Below are 19,549 nucleotides of genomic sequence, written 5' to 3'. Positions count from 1 at the left end.
ATTTTCGTATAAAAGTTGTATTATAAAAGGCACGTGGAAAAGTAAATAAACGGCTTCCTGCAGCACTCTGGAAGAAACTTTATACTTAATTACCGCAGCATGTTTGTATTAGCAACCGATTGCCCTACCACTAGATATACCGACGAATTAACCACCCTCGATTTCGCGACAATTCTTTTAATTAGCAACTCTATTTCTCCCTAGATTATAGTTATCCTGCCTGTAATCCTGCCTCGTTGGGGAAAAAAAATACTTTGATGGAGACAAGGCTTAACAAAGTTGATACGCGAATTGTTCGGCACACACATTACTCCGGAAATAATTCATCGGCGAAATATCGGTGTACAAGGGTATTAGTAGAAATTAATGCGAAATTAACACGAAGTATATACATTAATCAAAATACCGTTGAATAATATATATTTATCTGTCAGTGATTTACCCGCTAAATTTTTGTAACTTCTGACTTAATTAGAATCTTTGTGCGATTTAAACGAAGACTATTTTCTGCATGAATTTAATTAAATTTGGAATTATTCATATCCGTACGGAAACAAAATATATCTAAATAATGATATTTTATGTATGATTTTATTTTCGATTTCTGTACAAACAGAATTATTTTCAATCGTTGCCCTTTCCACCTTAAGACAAGGTTATCGCTTTCCGTGAGAACGGTAAACACTCTTACATCACGCCCTTTCTTAATCCCTTCTGAACTGTCATAACACTGAGCCACACGTTTGATAGTTTACGCTCGTTTGACACAGTTGATCCAAGGATAATGATGTACCTATACCCGAGGGACACACTATCCGCGTATCACACATCCATTGCATATCACAATAAAACGTAACCGATCCGATCGGAGCGCAAGTATAAATCGAGTACTTCCGCGAGCGATCGAAGAGCGAGAGGGCGGCCGAAAACCGGCGCGGCGGCACAACGAACGGACGCGTGTCGCGGGGAGGGGGGGGGGGGGGGGGGCGACGAGCAGTAAAATGATCCAAGCACGCGCGGCAAAGAGAGAAAGATAAGAAAAGAGAAAAGGAACGCGGGATCGCGTCCTCGAAGGGAGAGAAAGAACGGTGGTGGTATTTACCATTTCCGCGCCATCGCGCCGCGTAACGGACGCTCCAGGTTGCGCGCCGCTCTCACATCCTCGTCGTCCTCATCGTCCTCGGCCGGCGCGGGCGCCCCGTCGAAGCCGCTCCGTGGAAAAACCGTGGAAGAAAAACGAGAAAACGGCGGAATAAATCGGCGCGCGCCGATTTAATTACCGTCGGTACGCCACGCGAGTACAACGCCGAACGTCTTCCGTTCGTTCTTTCTCTGTCTTATCTATCCGCGTCCGCGTCTCGCTCTCTTCCCTTTCTCTCGGAGCTGTTCTCGGGCCCGCTGGACGCGACGGCACGTTAAAAACGCGGCGCGAGATGCGCACACGCGTGAAGCGCGGAACCGACTGGCTCGGCTCGCCCGCCGTGATCTCCGGCCCCTGCGTCAGCGCCACCTGCTCCGCACGGATGCTGCCCCTGCAGCCGTCCGCCCGCGCAAAAATCCCCCCGCGTTGCACACATCGCCCCATCGCCCCCTTATTCGTCCTGATCGCCGCCGACAGAGAAGGTGATTCTCAGGAGCTACGGGCACTAAGTATCATTTAAATTTCTAATCGAAGCATCTAAATATATACTATAAGATCCTCCCAAAAAAATTCTAATTGAAACATTCAAATATCCAAGATAAAAGTATGTAAATATTTACAATATCTGACGAAAAGGCCAGCAGACACATTATTTATAACTAGAAAAAATAAAATCTAAACAGTTGAACATTATAAACGCTATAATTGGGAATTATTTCTGTCAAGGTACCTGCTTTATATATAGTTAAAGGCAATACCTATCTTGGCTCATTAATGCACAGCTGCATTGCGTTTCTCAATATCGAGCGAACGCTGATTCTCTCGTAATTCAAAGCTCGATACGGCTCGTTTTGTAAGTGCTTATGTGACCAGGTGCAGTTGCAGATTCAGCTGCATCTGGCTAGATTCGCTATAATAGTATTTTGCTATAATAGTATTTTGCTGTAGCAAAACCACGCGCGCGGGAAAAGCCCCCCTTCCCGTGGATAAAAATGCAAGCTCGAATTAAAGACTGTCCTTTTCATCGCTTTAGTTAATGCAATGTATGATAATAATATACAATAATAACAGATACGTATGAATTTTGATTTTATCACGCGCTGTTTCGCTGCCGTCTAATCAACATCTGAAACGTCGGCCTTTCATTCCGTATTTTGCTCCACTTTCCTTTTCCTTTGAGCTTTCATTTTACTAATTGAAGAGTTCCTTCTCTCTTTGCACGCCACGTTAGCCTTTGTCAGCGGACTCCTCTTAAGTTTTCCATCGCGATGGAGTTGTTTATTTCGCTCTGCAGCAGGAAATGTCGTGCGATATGAAATAAATACGTCTTTACGGGGAGATATTTTAAAAAGTTATTTCCTTCATTGTTAAGTTGCTGACTGTACAATCGAAAAATCAATATTACCTTTATGTGATAAGTTTCATTAAAAATACACCGACATCTTTTTTTTTATCGGGTATCAGCTTTCAAATGAATAAAGATAAATCAATAAGCGTCGAGCAACTAATATAAAATTATAAAAAGAAATATAATGAAGATTTAATGTAAAACAAAAAGCTACATGTATTTTTAATACCATTTTCCATTATAAAAATCACATTACGTGCCATATAGGATTACTAACATTGCGAAAGCAATTGCCATTTATAAGTTTCCATTATTCTCTCGGGTCGATGAATATTATATAGAAAAATGCGATTTTCTGAAATTTTTATTGTTAGCGCTCCTAGAGAATCCCTTTTACTGTAAATAGTTAAACTACGTCACCAACGGAGATGATTTTTTTATAACATGCATATACGAGCTACTCAATTCGCATGGATTACGCGCCAAACAAACTACGAATCGCGAATATTGTTCGGAGTTGAACAATTTACCCTTACAGATTGCATCCTACGTACCATCCACGATGAATGCCTTGTCCACGCGCGTGTCGCAATAATTGACATACATGTTGTGATCCCTGTAGCTGGAATAGTAATTATCCGTGAATTACCATCTACCCCAATGTCATTCGATCACAATGGATCAGCGTATGTCTGTATACGCTAATTTTCAAATTAATCAATCCCGCGCGACTTTGTCAAATTTTTCCAATACACGGAGGGAAAATTTTTATGCAATTTTTCAGGCTGCGTCATTGTAAAATTAACGGGGCAATTCATATCATCCGTGTCTCGAATATTTCGCACTGAAACATTGAGAAATACATTATATATAGGTCTTTTTCGAAAAGAATCATATTAATTTTACTTGTTTGTATCTGAAATTTATCCAACAATTCGCGCATTCTGTATTCATTACGCTGTTTAATTAATTTAATTTCGAGGAGCAAAAGGGAAGCGCGTTAAGATATAAATAATGATTTTACGTGCCACGCGAACTTCTTATATTATTCTCTTGTTTGGATGCATAAGAAATTAATCACAAAAACTGAGATAAAAGCCATTATAACTTTGTGATGCAATAAAGTGAGCAAGGATAATAAATTCATTAACGTTATGAATTAAGGATTGGACGTGGAAATTACATGACACATCCAAACTTTAGCGCTGTGTCAAGCAAACGGATGTAGCTGAATTTGCATTTCTCTCCCGTATGAGCACTAATGAAACGAGCCGTATCGGGCTTTGAATTACGAGAAAATTAGCTCTCTGGCATCGAGAAATTCAAAGCGGCTACGTACTAATAAACCAAGGTATTAACCATGAAACGGGTGTATATTTAAACGGAAATGACAAATTTGGGATTTACGCTGTTTAATATTAAACAAATTTAGATTAGGTATATTTTGTTACGCCCGAGGTACCTGCAACCCTTGAAGATTGCTTTATCTACATTTTATTAATCTTTAATTATCTACATTTTTTAAATTAAAATATTTTTTTAATTTTATAAGATAATGCTATTTGTTTCAAAAGCTTCTTTCACAGTTTTCTCAAAATAATCTCTCTTTAATTATTCGAGATTTTCGTGTGAAAATTTCTATAATTATTCTCCCAAATTAGATGCGAGTATATTAATCGTTATTTTACACGTAATATAATACAATGCATTTATGCATTCAATGAAATTAAATTCTTTTGATATTTTGATATGCAGAATACGACGTGACGAGCTTAATTATGTCGTGTAATATTATTGTGAGGCAATATCGGTACGGGTCGCCATATAATCATGTTAATTAATGCGTACTAGAGTACACGGATTTACCGCAATTACCGCTTCTATCCGTTTTGTCATTAATCTTCCTGTCTCCATTCTCGTATACTCGTGGCGCGGCATATTTGGGCGTTCAACAATTATAACAAGTAACGGTAGGTGTTCAATAATTTATGCGCCGCAAGAACAGCTGTACTTTACACGATTACATAAAGGCAAACTAACGATTAAAATAATGCTGTTATTTCGTTATGCTTATCCAAGACAGAATTAAGGTTTGACGCGAAGAAAACAACATGACACGATCTTCCTTTTTGCATTTATTGGCCTAAGACTAAAATCTTTACATCCGAATCCGAGAGTCGGACTTATAAAATTATCTTCGATTATTCTATGCTTAAGCTGCGTTCGGGGAGCGCGCTATTAGCGCTATTTGCTTATTCTATCCTTGTTCTACACTTGATGAGCGATAAAGATAGAATGATGCAATAGCGCTAATAGCGCGCTCCCCGAACGCAGCCTTAGTCTATCCTGCCGAGACATATCGTTGACCTATCTAACGTAGTACCGCGCATCTCCGCAGGAAAAATGCAGGAATATACATTGCACAAGTGACGTAGATGAACGATAAACGACACATACAAAATCTTAATACAAATTGCTATTTTGTATACGTACAGTATTACGAACATATATAAATAAAATAGTATTTATATATTTCTTTTTTTTTACAGGACATCCAAGCGTACGTATGCTCTGTCGCTATGTAATACAGTCATGTGATGTCAATTTCATGCAGTCTTTTTAACAATGTAAATCACAACGCATGAAATATCTAAAAACGAGGAAATATTTCTGACATTTGATTAGATGGACACGTTGTGTATAAAATCGAGATACGTTATACACTGAATAGTTTAAAAGTAATATTATCTTAGTATTTTCGATTTCATTAAAAGACTGTTTAACTATTAATATATACTTATTTATATATACACACATACTCGCGCGGTAAATAGAATTAAACTTTTGACTAATGGTAGTTTAAGATATTTCTCTCCTTCGCACTCTGTCTCCCTTTCTCTCAAATTTAACAAATTTCTAAAAAATCATAAAATTATATAACACTCTTAAATTCTTAAATTATAGCAAAATAGGCCAATTATTTTTCGCTTGTTTTCTCAGCTAGGAAAACAGCTTAATTTTTGAAAAGTATCAATAAAGATCAATGTGCTATCATTGCATTATTCTTGTTTCTAATATATTATTCTATCATTATTCTTCCTAATATATTCATTTATTTTTATTCCATAACATTCCGCGCTTGTTGTCATACATTAGATAACAAAATTACATAATATCGATCACATAAACAGAGATGACATAAACAGAGCAAAAGATTCCTCGAACTTGGAAGCATGCTCATAAATCATCACTGTGTTTTATCTCTGTACAAACATATCGTATCATCCAATTAAACTCTTGTCGGATCTCGCGGACACTCTATTATTATATTACCATTCATATCGCTGACCTAAAGCTAATTAAACGAAAAAATTTATTGGGAATAAATGCAGAACTGTATACACATTTTCTATAATTTCCAAGAAAATAATGTGTGCTCGATTAAACGTATGAAAGTAGTGTGCGTTTCTTCTTTCTCATTAATTATACGAACGGATAATGTACGAATAATAACATCCTGTCAATCTCAGGGATATCCATTTAATGACTGCACGTTTCATTTAAATGCATATTATATATACATATTATCAGTATATTAGGCTTTATGATTCATGCAATTGAAGGAAGCGACGAAAAATTCTTTAATGAAACGTAAATAATATCGAAACAAACACGTTAAAAAAAGAAAGAAATTATTAATATATTTATATTTTTCTTTTTAAATATCACGACTTTATTTTCGCGTGATACGTGGTAGAGGCATGTTAGATGCCATTACGTATATTAAACACATACGTATGCCACATTTGCAATATATTATATACATTGTACGTCGAAAGATGCACTTAACCGAACTTCATAGGCACTTACAAAAAGCACATAATATATAGTTCTTAACTACTACTATGCGACATGGTTTATAAAAAAAGAATGATTAGAATAGAATAGTATGTTCCTTTTTTGTTCGGCTACTGCGATTAAAAGTAAATCATGTGAAAAAAATAGTATACAATTTTAAAAATAAAGCTACATAGTGTATAGATAATATTCATGTGCCGATATCGATAAAATTTTTTACATTAAAAAGATTGGCGAGAGTAATTCACTTACAAATATAATTGGAACATACTTAAGTTTATATAAATTGTACAATTTTAACTATTTCATACATCTGACTTTAATTGCTAATAAATAAAATCTGATTCTTTCTTAAATGCAGCTCACTTGGGAATTAAATGATACGCGAACAAAATATATTTCAAAAAATGCACTTTCGAGCCATTTTAGAACATATTCCATCAAGTTCATAATTATGAATTTTAATATTCCTTTTTCTTTATATATATGTATGTTTATATGTATGTCCAGACATATTGAATAAAAAAAAATACATAGACCTAACATAGTACAGAAAAGGAAAGTAAATAATATAGTTTGTCAGCTTTATGAGCAACACTGTACTAGATTGACTGTTTTTGCATATTATTCAAATGTTCCCTTAAATATGTCATGAAATTTATTAGACCAAGTGACAAAGATGTATCCACAACAGTTTTTGGTATCCAACCTTTGAAATCTGTATTCAGGATCCAGGTGAAACGACATTTATTAGCTTCGTCAGGTAACTCCTCTGTTGCGAAACAGCTTATACCATTTTCACCCCTTAAAGAAAATATTAAAAATAATAACTAATAGCTTCTCCTCTCGTTCTCTTTATTTTCTTATATGTATTTCTTGTAAAGTATAATTTGTTTCTCACCTTATCATGTTTGGGCGAACTTTAACTGACGCGGTATGAACCGATACACCAGCAGTGATATAATAATTGTCGCATTTCTTACGATGCCTTAAAATAACGAAATCTCGCGCCGTAATGAGCCCGCCGCCAAAAGGGCTTGTTGCTTGGTAAACAATATCCGTGTTTTCGTCAATAGTCTGTTAAAAATAAATTTTGTTATCGATATAACAAAGTATTGCAGTAGGAAAAAAAGTGTAAAAACTAAGTTTTACTGACCTGTAATTTTATTGATTCTGTCACGAGCTCATTCCATGAAGTTTGTTCCTCAATATTGTCAAACAATAAATTTATCACCATGCTAGCAGGTGCGTCGACGACACCCTTAAATGATGATTAAATCGTTTTAATTGTTTAAAAATAAGAACATTCCTTCATTATCGAAAAATTCTGCATCTCTTTAATTTATATATCTTAAATTTACGCTATATGCAGCTCACCGTGATCTTGAATACCTTCAAGACCTTTCCGTCTAATTTCCATTCTGGTGAAAGCTGCATGCAGGACATTTCATCGTCGTCGTTTGCTATAATTATGTCTTTCCATTCTGTCGATGTCAACAAGTCGTGACAATCTTGTAACATTTTAGATGCCCTCGTTTTATATTCATCGACCTAAAAGAAAACCACATAAAAAGATTCTAATGTTTAATTAATATTTAAAGATTTAATAAATATTTCTATGTATTTTTTGCAAATATTATATATATATTTATATTGTTTTATTTAAGCTATATTTAGAAATAAGCATTGTAATAACGCATTAGCATTGTAATTATAAATGTTGAATAAAAGTGAACACTTGATCTACCGACCTATTATTGCGTTAACGATAAATAATACGGCTGATTTATTTCATTCGCAAAAATATAACTGATGAATATATTTCTTTGCTTACAACATAGTGCGCGTGCACTCGATAGTTTGAAATGAGTGCAGTACGAATGTACGAGACACTAGTTGATAATGAGTACACATCTCAGGGACACACAAATAATATTTACTACCCTGAATCAAATAAAAAATTGTTTATTAGTTGAAGTGAATATCCGAATATTCAAATTCGCGTTTTGTGATAAACTCGATAAAAACCTAATTTCATTAAAACAAAAATTATTATTTTTTAATTCGTTAACGCATTAACTTGTTAATTAATTTTAATATTTTTTCCTTCTTAACACACACACACACATCATTTTTTTTTAATATAGCCGATAAACAATATTGTCGATATTTAAATATGTTAATTACAAAATAAAGTAACAATTGATTCGTTATTTGGAAAATATATTAAGGATATATATACAAGGACATATATACTAGGATAAGCCAGCAAGTGCAGGTATCCGTATAATATAGTATAATACGACCTTTGCACCACTGAATCATTTCTCTTTTTTTCTTTCTTTCAATTCATTATTGTGATCTTATAAAATTACATAATGCTTTTCTACTTTATAACATTCTATTAAAGAGTACTGATAACATGATATTATATTTCTTACTTTTTTACTTTTAAAAACATTAAAAAGCAAAAACTATTCACGACTTACAATTTGATCATAGTATGCAGATAAGTTATAAATTGCATTTAACACTTATCTAAATCTATAAAGTTAATAAACAATATACATTCTATATACATCCTGTAAAACTAAAGATGTTACAGACTATTATTTCTAGAACTAAGCAAAACATGTAATTTTTGTGACCGTAACGGCACCTAGAAAAAAGTAAACATCATATGATGTTACTTTTGATACTAAACTGTTGACAGGAAACAAAAATTTCATATTTTTAGTTTTAGAAATAATAGTCTGTAACACCTTTAATTTTATACCCTGTATAATATGTACATTATTTATTATAAAATAATGTGTAATAAAATCGTAAAGTTGTGAATATCTCTGTACTTAGTTCTACTATTATTTATGCAAACATTTTATGTCCAATATTTAATTTTTATACGTCCAATATTTTAACAAATGCACATATAATTAAAATAGAATAGCTTATTTATGTGCATAACACATAAATATATCTTAATAAATATATCTTAATAAGTTAACTCTATGCTTAAATAAATTTTTCTTTACAATTATGCTTTACAATTGTTACTCTCGAATTTACGCAGAAGATAAATCAACCTGATTTTACAATAATAATAATGAATAGATGAAATAACTTACTAGAAGTATTTTATTGTTTGCTGAGAATTCTATCAATTTTTCTTTTAAGCCCCAATTGGTCTCTACAGGCTTAGGTAAATATTTCAAGGCATCACCCAAAAAAAAGGGACGTATAATCATACGAATAAAATTAACAATTAAAAAACATAATGTAAACCACAATTAATCAAATAAATATATTTATAGATTGAAACTTAATGTGACACAGTACACAAAAAAATGGTTAAAACACAAGCGCATATCTAGCTTTATGCGAAGAGTTTTGTAATCAACTAAAGATAGCAGTTTCTTGAACATGTCTTTGCACTTTGCTACTCCCATAGTACTCCCTGCCACTTATGTCCCCCACCAATTTCAGTTATCGTTTATTGCTTAAAAAGATACTCTTCAAGATTACTGTCGTAGACATAGAGGACTCGACATTGACTACATATACCATATATGTGTATATATGACTTTGTATATGTATATATATTATTGATTTCTAAGAATCATTGAATTATGAAAAATACTTGCTGATAATATAAAATTGAATCATTGAATCATTAAATTATTAAATACTTGCTGATAAATAATCGCGTTTAATTCAATAAATGTTAAACCATAACTAAAGTACAAAGAGACACATATTCTTTTTTTTTCCTTTAATGTTTCTTACGAATTAATGATCGATTATATATATATACCTATATATATATATATATATATATATATAAAACAAGAAAAAAAACAATTTTACTAACCTTCTCGGGTGTAAGTATTGCTAGGAACCTAAATAAATCGCTGGATCTTGAGAGCTTCCTCGAGTCTCCTTGCTTCCTGGGGATGTCCTCATCATCAGAATGATTCGGAGACTCCACAGGTGTGAAAAAATGTATTCATGTGATCGATATTTGCCATATGGCTGCCGTGATTCAGTAACAATGCCTTGTAATAACGGAGCTCTTCTGTATTTGGAAAACCTGTAAATTTCGTAAATTCGTCGATATTTTTTATAATTTTTAAATTAATATGCAAAGATAGTGAGATTAAATATCAAATTTACTCTCCATTTTGTATGCCAGTGCATACTATTAATGTTCTTGTGAAATATTAGCTTGTACATAAATGTTCAGGTCTACATTGTTAGTTTTTATACCGTATCATTTATTGACTAATAGTTTAAAAATAGAAAAAATTAGACTGCTGAGAGAGAGAGAAAGAGAGAAAGAGAGAGAGAGAGAGAGAGAGAGAGAGAGAGAGAGAGAGAGAGAGAGAGAGAGAGAGAGAGAGAGAGAGAGAGAGACCACTTACTTCGAATCCAATTTCTTGCTTGAGTTTCCTGAGGTATCACACGAAAATCAAAGAACCAAGCCTCTGCCCATGATAATACAAAAGATGTCAAGATTAGCAGAACTTGGAATACTGGTTGGTTAGCTGATGTCCACTGAAAATATGATACATTAAATAAGCTAAATAAAAAAAATTAATAATAAAGATAGTACATAAGTACTTCAAAAACACTTACATCAAAAAGAAAAACTTTGGCAATTAAAAAGGCACATGTTGTGGCAGTTGATATCTGTAAAATACATTAATTTAAAATCATTTTTTAAATCACATATATATATTTTTTTTTATAAAGTATGTAATAAAAAAAATATTTTACTCTGTTGTTTTATTGTTTATACATTCGTTATAAGTAAATTTCCTTTTTTGCGAAAAGCTTCAATTGACAAATATACTCACAGCTACAATAATCCAGTGATTTAGATACAGCAGCGCATAAAAGAGCAACAAGACCGTGAACCTGCAAATCGCTGCCATCTGAGAAGATGAAATCCGTAAAATCTCTGCTCCCAATGAATAATGAAAAATTATGACGAACTGAATGTCACTGTCGTCATTCTGTTATTAAACTCATTAATAAGGAACGACAGAATATACTTACCACAATATCAAACAAAGACGTCTTTATATGATAGTGTATCACCTGATCTATGAAAGCTGTATGTAAACTTTCACCTGCAATCTGTAAATATAACAAAGTAACCATAAATTTTAATTTAAAAAAAATATATATATATGTTATGGTTATAAAGCCCGAAACACGGTCAATCCTAGGATTGACTAACCAATTCTGCCGAACGGCCAAGCGTCTTGGTCAAAGTTTTGTAGTAATTTGTTGATATGTGTGTATAAACAGTACACACATATCAACAAATTACTCAAATTACTTATCCCGCAGGCGGAGCCCCTTCCCCCGCATAATAAAACTAATCAAACTCCCAGCCTGATACCTAACTGCTTTAATCAAGACGCTTGGTTATTCCTCAGGATTGACCAGTCATTCCGCAGAATTGACCAGTCAATGCTAGAAATGCCCGCGTTTCGGGCTTTGACCATAACATATATATAAGATGGATCAACTGTGTGTGTCTATCTTACAATTAGCAATTTAATTTTTTTAGACTTTTTATAAAGATACATTATAAATGTAGTGTATTTTTATCATCAATAAATAATACACAATAAATAAAAAATAAATGAAAATATACAGCAAAGGATAATGCTTTGCTCATAAATACACGCGCCATTACGGGTAATGGATAAAACCAAGCGAGCCATTACCAAAATAAAAAATCATATTTTCGACAAGTTTTCGATCTACATTGATTTAACATTTAGATAATGTCTCGGGTTCTAGCATACCATTGTACAAATGAGCCACATGAGGAATGTAAGAAGAAGATCGAAGGTGACGAAAAGGCAGTAGAAACGTCTAACGTTCGACATTCTGCCGTTGTGTCTCGCTCCTACGATCAGGTCCTCGGTGAGAACGATATCCGGCGTTCGCGTCATACTATGCTGTGTAACCGAACTTCTTTGAGAGTTGATCGAGCCACTTAGTATAGCTTCAGCGGCCATTCTAATTTGTCTCTCATCTTCTGCCATCCTTCCGATACACTTTTGATGTCGTCGTCGTAACGTCGACCTGCAAGAAAATGGCATATGTAGCAAATATACAAATTAATCTAGTAGAAACAGTAGCAATAATAGCACTATTTGCTTCAGTTTTCTACAAACTCTATGTTTTATATCTATTCTGTTTCTTTTTCCAAAATCTATTGCATTTCAAACGCAGAAAGTGCAGTAGAGATGTAGTTAAGATGAATATATCTAATATAATTATTTATGTTTCTAAAATAAATATTGGAAGAATGATGCTAAGAATAGATTATCAAATGATGAAATAACATATTTCACGCTAGATTGTGTAATATGATGTTATTTCAGTTATCATCAGCTGGTAAACTTTTACAAATTATATATATATATGGTATATATATATACATATAAACGCACATAATTACACATGTAAATAGAAATGGCAATAATCAACCCAGACAGCACGCATGTCTGAAAGACGTCGTGAAGACATCTTGAAGACATCTTTTAGACATACGTGTCTAAAAGACATCTTAAAGATATCTTTATGGCGTCTTTTTAGACATGCGTGCTGTCTGGGAAAATATTTTCTTGTAGAAAATATTACTATATAATTTTATAATATCTAAAATAATATTGCCAAATCAGTTATTTTAATATTAAAAGCAATAGCTTTTCTTATGACAAATATACCAGAGATCATTGCGATAATATTCTTAGGAAACGAAAACAAAAGTGTTTCTTGTTGTCATTGCAACTATTAATCAATGCAATTTCTAAATCAACAACTTGCATAAGAATATCTGTGAAAATATGATAAGAACTTACGTAGTTACAAAACTATAAGTTTTATTGCAATTTCTACACGTGCGGAAATAACACAAATGTAGCAATTAACGAACATAATATTTTGTTCTTTGAACATAACATTCTGTCTAAAGAACTTTCTTTTTGTAAGGGCTTCCCAATTTTATCTCGTTTCTAAGCAAATCTGTGATTCCAATCATGAAAGAATGTTGAATGAATCCCGGCATCCTGCAGATATATTTATCCATTGTTCCACTGTTTAGTCTATAAACTTTTTCTAAATCTTTGTATTAACATATATATATATATATATATATATATATATACGTATATATATATATCACTATGAAATACTTATCGCAATGATTCGAGATTGATTTTCAGATGATACAATTTATTAAAATAACATAATCGTTTTGTAAACATTTAACTACGTACACGACGAGATAATTAGTGAATTATTATACTGCCTGAATGATAACGATATGACAGCCAATGGAATGCGATGTCTGATCTTTAGCCTTATAATATATGTACATATATCATATATTGTTACACATACGATGTGCTTCCATAAACAATTTTGCAGATTAAAGATATCTGATAGCATATCGCCGTAGATTAAAACGAATGCATCATTATCAAGTGCATATCATTTCTTTCCTTGATATTAAAACGCAGGATACAAATAGAGAATATTAATTGTGAATTTTATATTAAGCCCATTTCTCTCGAACATTAACTATAATACTTAAGAATGAGATCGAGGATGATCTATAATTCAGAATCTAGAATACAATTTTATTTATAATCTTACGTGTCGTGTAAAACAAAGATATATATTTGAAGAATAGGAATATAAAAGTATATAAAATATATCTTGAATTGCATACATCAAAATACACAACGTATAAAACTATAAATAGAATTCTATCCTGAAATCTGACACAAATTACAGATTTATCTCAAGTGTGATCTGCAGATCTTCGTTAAGATTAATTTATTAATCTTAATTTAGTCTAAATCTCGTCAGATTATTTTTGAAAACGTTTATCTTCATTGCGTCGCGATATTATTCACCATCACCATGCATTTTTCCGCATCTCAATCAATGGACGAAAATCTTTAAGGGAGTAAAAAAATCAGGTAAATTCGCCCTCCTATCTGATTTTTCTTTATTTATACGGTGAAAAGGCGAATATAAGCCACACAAATCTCGTGCAGAAATTGTTTCTTAAAAAAAGGAAATACCGTTATACTTACAACAATCGTAATATATCGCGTAAATATAGCTCTGTAGAATTTGTTTTGACCTTGGTTTTGACACAGAAATCCTGCGAGGGGGGATTTAGGAGGAATATTCCATTCGGCGCGGACTCCGGTCACGGAGGTTAATTCGAGGCTCTAACCTCAAAATCAGCGGATGTTTACTTCGGTCGCCGTGACGCGGACGGACGATTCGAAAAATCGTCGCGGAAGCGAACTTTGCAGGGCGTTCTTGCCGTCACCCGAGGGACATTCGCGTCGCGAACAAAGGCACCCGTCGCGCCGTGCTCCGATCGTTTCCGCTCGCAATTTTTTTCTTTCTCTCATTCATCCTTACCGTTCCGCGGCCGGGAGATCTCATAGATACGGCCAGACAGTCGAGTTGCGTATCGACAAAACGATGTCACACACGTGCATTGTGTCGCATGCCTCCGTGCGATAAAGAGGAGACCATTCGGTTGCGCCCAGTGTTGAATCGCCGTTATCAGGTTATCACCGAATATAAACACGAGAGCACAATGACGTTTTCAGTCACGCCTGAAGCTGGGCATTTCGGAGTCGCCGTGCTGTCAAACGTGTCCACCTTCACGCGACGCGCGTACACTTGTGCGTTTGCTCCTCGTGGCTGAACTTGTTGCCCTCGTTGCACTTTTCATCTTTCTTCTTTTTCTCTCCACTGTCTGATCGCGCGCACCGTCTCGTTCGTTTCAGGTGCAGAAAGTACAAAACGGTGCAACCGCGAAGAGCAGACCTGGCCGCTGGGTCATGGATGAAAAATAACTAGAAGTGTAATCTGTGCAGGATCATAGATCATACAAATGTTGGAATATTAAAAGGTATTTTGTTATAAAAAGATATATAATAAATATTATTGTAAAAGTTATTAGGAGACTATATTTTACGAAGAAGTAGATTTGGCACATGCATCTTTCGAGATCTTTGAAAGATTATCAAAGTTATCAGAAGAGCATATTCCAATAAGAGGTAGCTAAAGTTGGAGTAGACTTCTTTCGAAATCTTTGAAAAATCGTCGAAGTTATCGCCGTTATCACCGTCGGAGAATATACTCGGATAAAAAGTAGCTAAAGTTGGAGTACACTTCTTTTAAAATTCTTGAAAAATTATTAAAGTTATAATACATATATTATAAAAATAATATGTGAAAAGACTTATCATAAAATACATTCTAAGTTTATTCAATTCAGTAAACAAATACATTGACATATATAAAAAGTTTCCTGGCTTATATTTATATGAGTTAAAATATTCTAAATGTACATAATAACAATCTAGTTTTTTTTTCAGACTAGCTCATAAGTGTCGATATTTGGAATTTTTAGTCTTAGTTTAGTACACCAACTTATAGTAATAATAATATGTAATGCACTAAATCTTAAATACATGTTATATATATAAAATTGTATTTTGACAGATTTAGTCTTGAAAGACATGGAATTATGATACTCCCACAAAATTTTCTTTTTTCAAATTAAATAGCTTGCTTATAGTGTTCTTTCCATTCCAAAGTTTCGTTAATACCCGAACAGAAATAATTATTGGATAACGGCATTTCAATCGCGCGTCTATACGCGTCTATAACCATTAAGTATTATACATATAATATTTAATGTAAATATTTATATTACAGACGTCTACAAACGTTTGTTCATTAGAAATTATTAATGTGAGATTGATTTTACACGGTTATTAAGTTTCATATTTATCACAAAAATACTACTTGAATGTCCTGATTCGTTGGAAAGCGTTCAATTCAATCAAGAAGTGTAATAGTACGTAATGAGTCTTCGGGAAAAGTCTCTATTTCCGCGATGGTGCCGAAGTTGAAGGGGACCGCTATTCCACCGTCGAGAACTAAACCTGCATCGAAGCATTGCGATTGCACAGTGGCCTTCCTACAGAAACCACGAGTGTGCACGTCTTTCGGAACGGGTATTGCATTGGTAACTATCATATCTCTTATGGAATAACACAGTTTGCAATCCTCTGTAAACAATTGTATACTCTTTAAATATAACGTCATATCTTCTCTTGTTATTCAGATAACACACTTACTGACCTGCGTCAAATCGCAAGCTGCTATTGAACGCCGAACAGATCATATCAATTTCGTCATTGGTAAATTGCCGTTTGGTATCCACGAGGCTCAATATTTCCCGCACGGTTTGATGGTTTAGACTGTGTATAGATTTATACCAAGACGTTGACCCTGTCCCGGTGCTCACGCACAAACCGGAACCCTTTACTTTGTGATACTCTTGGTCCTCATCGAACTTTATAAGTAAAGAACTCGTCCGTGCCGATAACGTTTCACCCATGAAAACCTAGCGACAAATACCAGGCCTGAGATATGCGTAAAAGAGTAAGTCGGATCACTCGACTTTCTAATACATGCGTGTGCATCGAGGAACATGAATAAACTCACTTCATTAAGCCCCAACCAAGGTAGACGCCTTTCTTTTGGTAACTCTATGTTGGTAATGCTATACTTGCTTTCGAACTTCTCGTTTGTATAAAACCTACAAGTAATAAATACATGATAATTAAAGCTTGTATTGCAGTAAAGAGTGCAGAAACGATAGATGTAAATTCCAAAGATAAACCGTCGCTGAGAAAGTCTGTAATCTAATAAATATAAATGCTTGATAATTTAATTATAATATTAATATAACGTGCCTGTCACTGCCAACGATGCGTCCTTTCTCATGCATGTGAAAGGGAGGCTGCCATATCTCTTCTCCCTTTAAAGTGATCCGTATTCGCCTTCGCATGAGTGTATTGTAGTGGCCTGCTCTTAGCATTTCGAAAATCTCTGGTATGGCATTCGTGTACTTCGCCGACAACAGGAGGTAGCCTTCCGACTTCTCAGGATACGAATTAATGCCCATTATCGGTTTTTTATTATCGAATATTAAATTCGAGGCTAAGAGAAACGTTCCATCACCGCCAATCGGCAGTACTAAATCCGCCCATGTAAAAAGCGACTGGTCTAAACTTGTTCTAAAAAAATACGATATATTTTTACTTTGCGACAAATATTTAACAACTAATATTTCAATTTTGAAATAAACAGATCGGAGTAGTTTTTCAAATTCACACAAATATGAATTTTCTTCAACATTATCACGAATTTAAGAAAGTAAATGAGAGTTTTTGCTAATTTTTGCTAATTTTATATATATATTTTTTTATTAAAAAGATTTGAGCTTACCTATCTATTATCCTATACTCCACGTTCATCTTTCGCAAGATCTGGATGATTTGATCTTCCACAGCCTTGGTGGCCAAGTGACTGGCGAGCATGGTATCATAATCCGAACCTCTTTCGATTAGTTTCATCTTCAGCTGGGTCTCGTTGAGCCCGGGTTCCCGTAACCTTTCGAAATGATACCGGGACAATTTTGCCACGATAAGTACCTTCTTAGGCACAAAACTGGATTCATTTCGAATGAAAAAGCGCAGACTTCTGTGTACATTGGTAGAAGGAGACTGTAAAAGCTGCAGCGTTCCTAAAAAAACAAATCATAAATATTAGCTTATGTAATTAACTTGCCGTTGAATGCATGAGATAATCAGATATCAATTATCAATCTGATGTATATAATTTAACAGATACAGAGGCTATTTTTAAAATGTATTTTTATCAATTTTAATCAAAATTACAATTTAATTAACTATACTAATTAATAAAACTTTAAAAGTTTGAAACTTGAAATAAATATTTATGGAGCTCATACTCATAGTTTTTCTTTGAAATCATTAATATGCTATAAGTAAAGTGGAGTTAAACATTTAATAAAAACATTACATGTATCGTTTAACTTACAATAATTAAATTAAATTAATTTAATAAAATTCGCCGTTCTTGTTTTATTTTTCAAATATATAATAATAAGAACATTAAAAGACGCATTTTTTCAAGATAGAGCTTCAATTTGTCTTCAGCATACATTAAACATATATGTGAGAGAAATATTCCCTGATAAAATACGACATGATAAAATGTTTCCTCAATTGCCTTTGACCTGATCCTATCGTTCAGAGATATGAGATAGTTGCCTAATCGCATCGCACGATAAAAAGCAATTACGAGCTGTCATTAAAACGTCATAAGAATTGTTCTCCTTCCCCTCGTGCCATAAAAAATGACACCTAAGTGTCATACGCGACAAGTGCCAAGGTGATTTTCCCTTATAAACAATTGTTCCTCTTCGGAAAGGTTATACACGTCAATGTTATCGCGGTATACCTATCATGACCTGTCGTGAGTATGCAATAAATCATCGTGTTGCGTGAAGTGAAAACGATGACATTAGGCCGCCACTTTCTTACACTTTCCGCGCTCGAAACGGGATGGTATAATATATTTAAATTTTGCTGCCAGTAAAAAGGAGGAAAAAACAAGACAGTAAGTAAGAAGCGCATTGGGCTTCGGTAGGAAAATTCCGTTTCGAGATGGTATTAAGATCCGTATTCGAGACAATTCTCGATTCCTCCTTTAGTAAGCGTGGCACTGATTAATTCTTATCGGTTCTCTCAACATACATGTGATCGCGGCGAACAATGCAGAATACGATGAAATAAAATTGCGGAGCGGACGGGGACGGTGAGAGAGGAGCCGCTCGGGTGAATCACGCTCGGCCACCGAATCGTTATACTCACTGGCAGTCCTACAAAGGTAGTTGAAAACCGTCATCGCATGATGATCGGGACACGTTCACGTGGGCAATACCGAACTGTCGCGAGCGACGTGCGGGACGAGCCGCTCCGCGGGACGATTGATCGACGGGCGCGTAACCGATCCCCTCTCGCCGGCACGAGCCATGCGGCGATCGAGTACCGTGCCTCGTTACTTGCGCGCACCTGTACCCGTACACAGGTGACTCACCGCCGCGAACAGAGCTGAGCATTTGTGATTTATCCCTCAAAGCCTCAAAGCCCTCAAGTCCTCATTACCCGTTGCCGTTGCACGATCCACACCACACGATCCACTCTGAAGTCAGTTTTGTTGCAACGACCGGCATCGCGCATGCGCCACGGCGGCGAATTCGAATCTCG

At 34.5% G+C, this 19,549-nt stretch overlaps 3 protein-coding genes and 1 long non-coding RNA gene across 5 annotated transcripts in view; 1 reads left to right on the top strand and 3 right to left on the bottom strand.

Annotated features, from left to right (window-relative positions):
• The window catches only part of LOC139768123 (diacylglycerol kinase 1-like), an 88,817-nt gene extending 87,343 nt beyond the window's left edge, over positions 1 to 1,474 (bottom strand). For both annotated transcript variants that reach the window (XM_071698008.1, XM_071698009.1), the window contains exon 1: positions 1,103 to 1,474. The gene's annotated coding sequence lies outside the window, so the exon portion shown is untranslated. The remainder of the gene's footprint in view (positions 1 to 1,102) is intronic.
• Positions 1 to 19,549, top strand: part of LOC139768126 (uncharacterized) — an 82,625-nt gene that overhangs the window by 38,205 nt on the left and 24,871 nt on the right. The window lies entirely within an intron of this gene.
• Positions 4,612 to 15,072, bottom strand: LOC139768124 (steroidogenic acute regulatory protein-like). The gene is given in 12 exon segments (XM_071698010.1): positions 4,612 to 7,151; positions 7,249 to 7,424; positions 7,504 to 7,608; positions 7,725 to 7,898; positions 10,216 to 10,344; positions 10,346 to 10,434; positions 10,766 to 10,898; positions 10,980 to 11,033; positions 11,201 to 11,278; positions 11,403 to 11,483; positions 12,164 to 12,446; positions 14,811 to 15,072. Coding segments are annotated over 11 exon segments (1,464 nt in total). The 5' UTR covers positions 12,407 to 12,446; positions 14,811 to 15,072; the 3' UTR covers positions 4,612 to 6,949.
• On the bottom strand, positions 15,643 to 19,483 carry LOC139768125 (NAD kinase 2, mitochondrial-like). The gene is made up of 6 exons (XM_071698011.1): positions 19,154 to 19,483; positions 17,703 to 18,000; positions 17,168 to 17,491; positions 16,917 to 17,010; positions 16,551 to 16,815; positions 15,643 to 16,477 (listed from the first exon to the last, which is right to left on the bottom strand). The coding sequence occupies exons 1-6, from the start codon at positions 19,185 to 19,187 to the stop codon at positions 16,245 to 16,247; spliced, it is 1,248 nt and encodes a 415-aa protein (XP_071554112.1). The 5' UTR covers positions 19,188 to 19,483; the 3' UTR covers positions 15,643 to 16,244.

The sequence above is a fragment of the Temnothorax nylanderi genome, unplaced genomic scaffold (assembly GCF_030848795.1).
Source record: "Temnothorax nylanderi isolate EJ_2023f unplaced genomic scaffold, tnyl_v1.0 TNYL_tig0014_pilon, whole genome shotgun sequence".
NCBI lineage: Eukaryota > Metazoa > Arthropoda > Insecta > Hymenoptera > Formicidae > Temnothorax > Temnothorax nylanderi.
This window is presented reverse-complemented; position numbering and strand designations above follow the sequence as displayed.

What these genes read in the sequence shown, in the direction of transcription:
- LOC139768125 (XM_071698011.1), bottom strand. Translation starts at nt 19,187, where the DNA reads ATGACGGTTTTCAACTACCTTTGTAGGACTGCCA. An exon ending in CTACCTTTGTAGGACTGCCA is followed by an intron (nt 18,001 to 19,153) that starts GTGAGTATAACG and finishes TTGTTTTTTTAG; the next exon opens with GAACGCTGCAGCTTTTACAG. An exon ending in CTTGGTTGGGGCTTAATGAA is followed by an intron (nt 16,816 to 16,916) that starts GTGAGTTTATTC and finishes ATTTGTCGCTAG; the next exon opens with GTTTTCATGGGTGAAACGTT.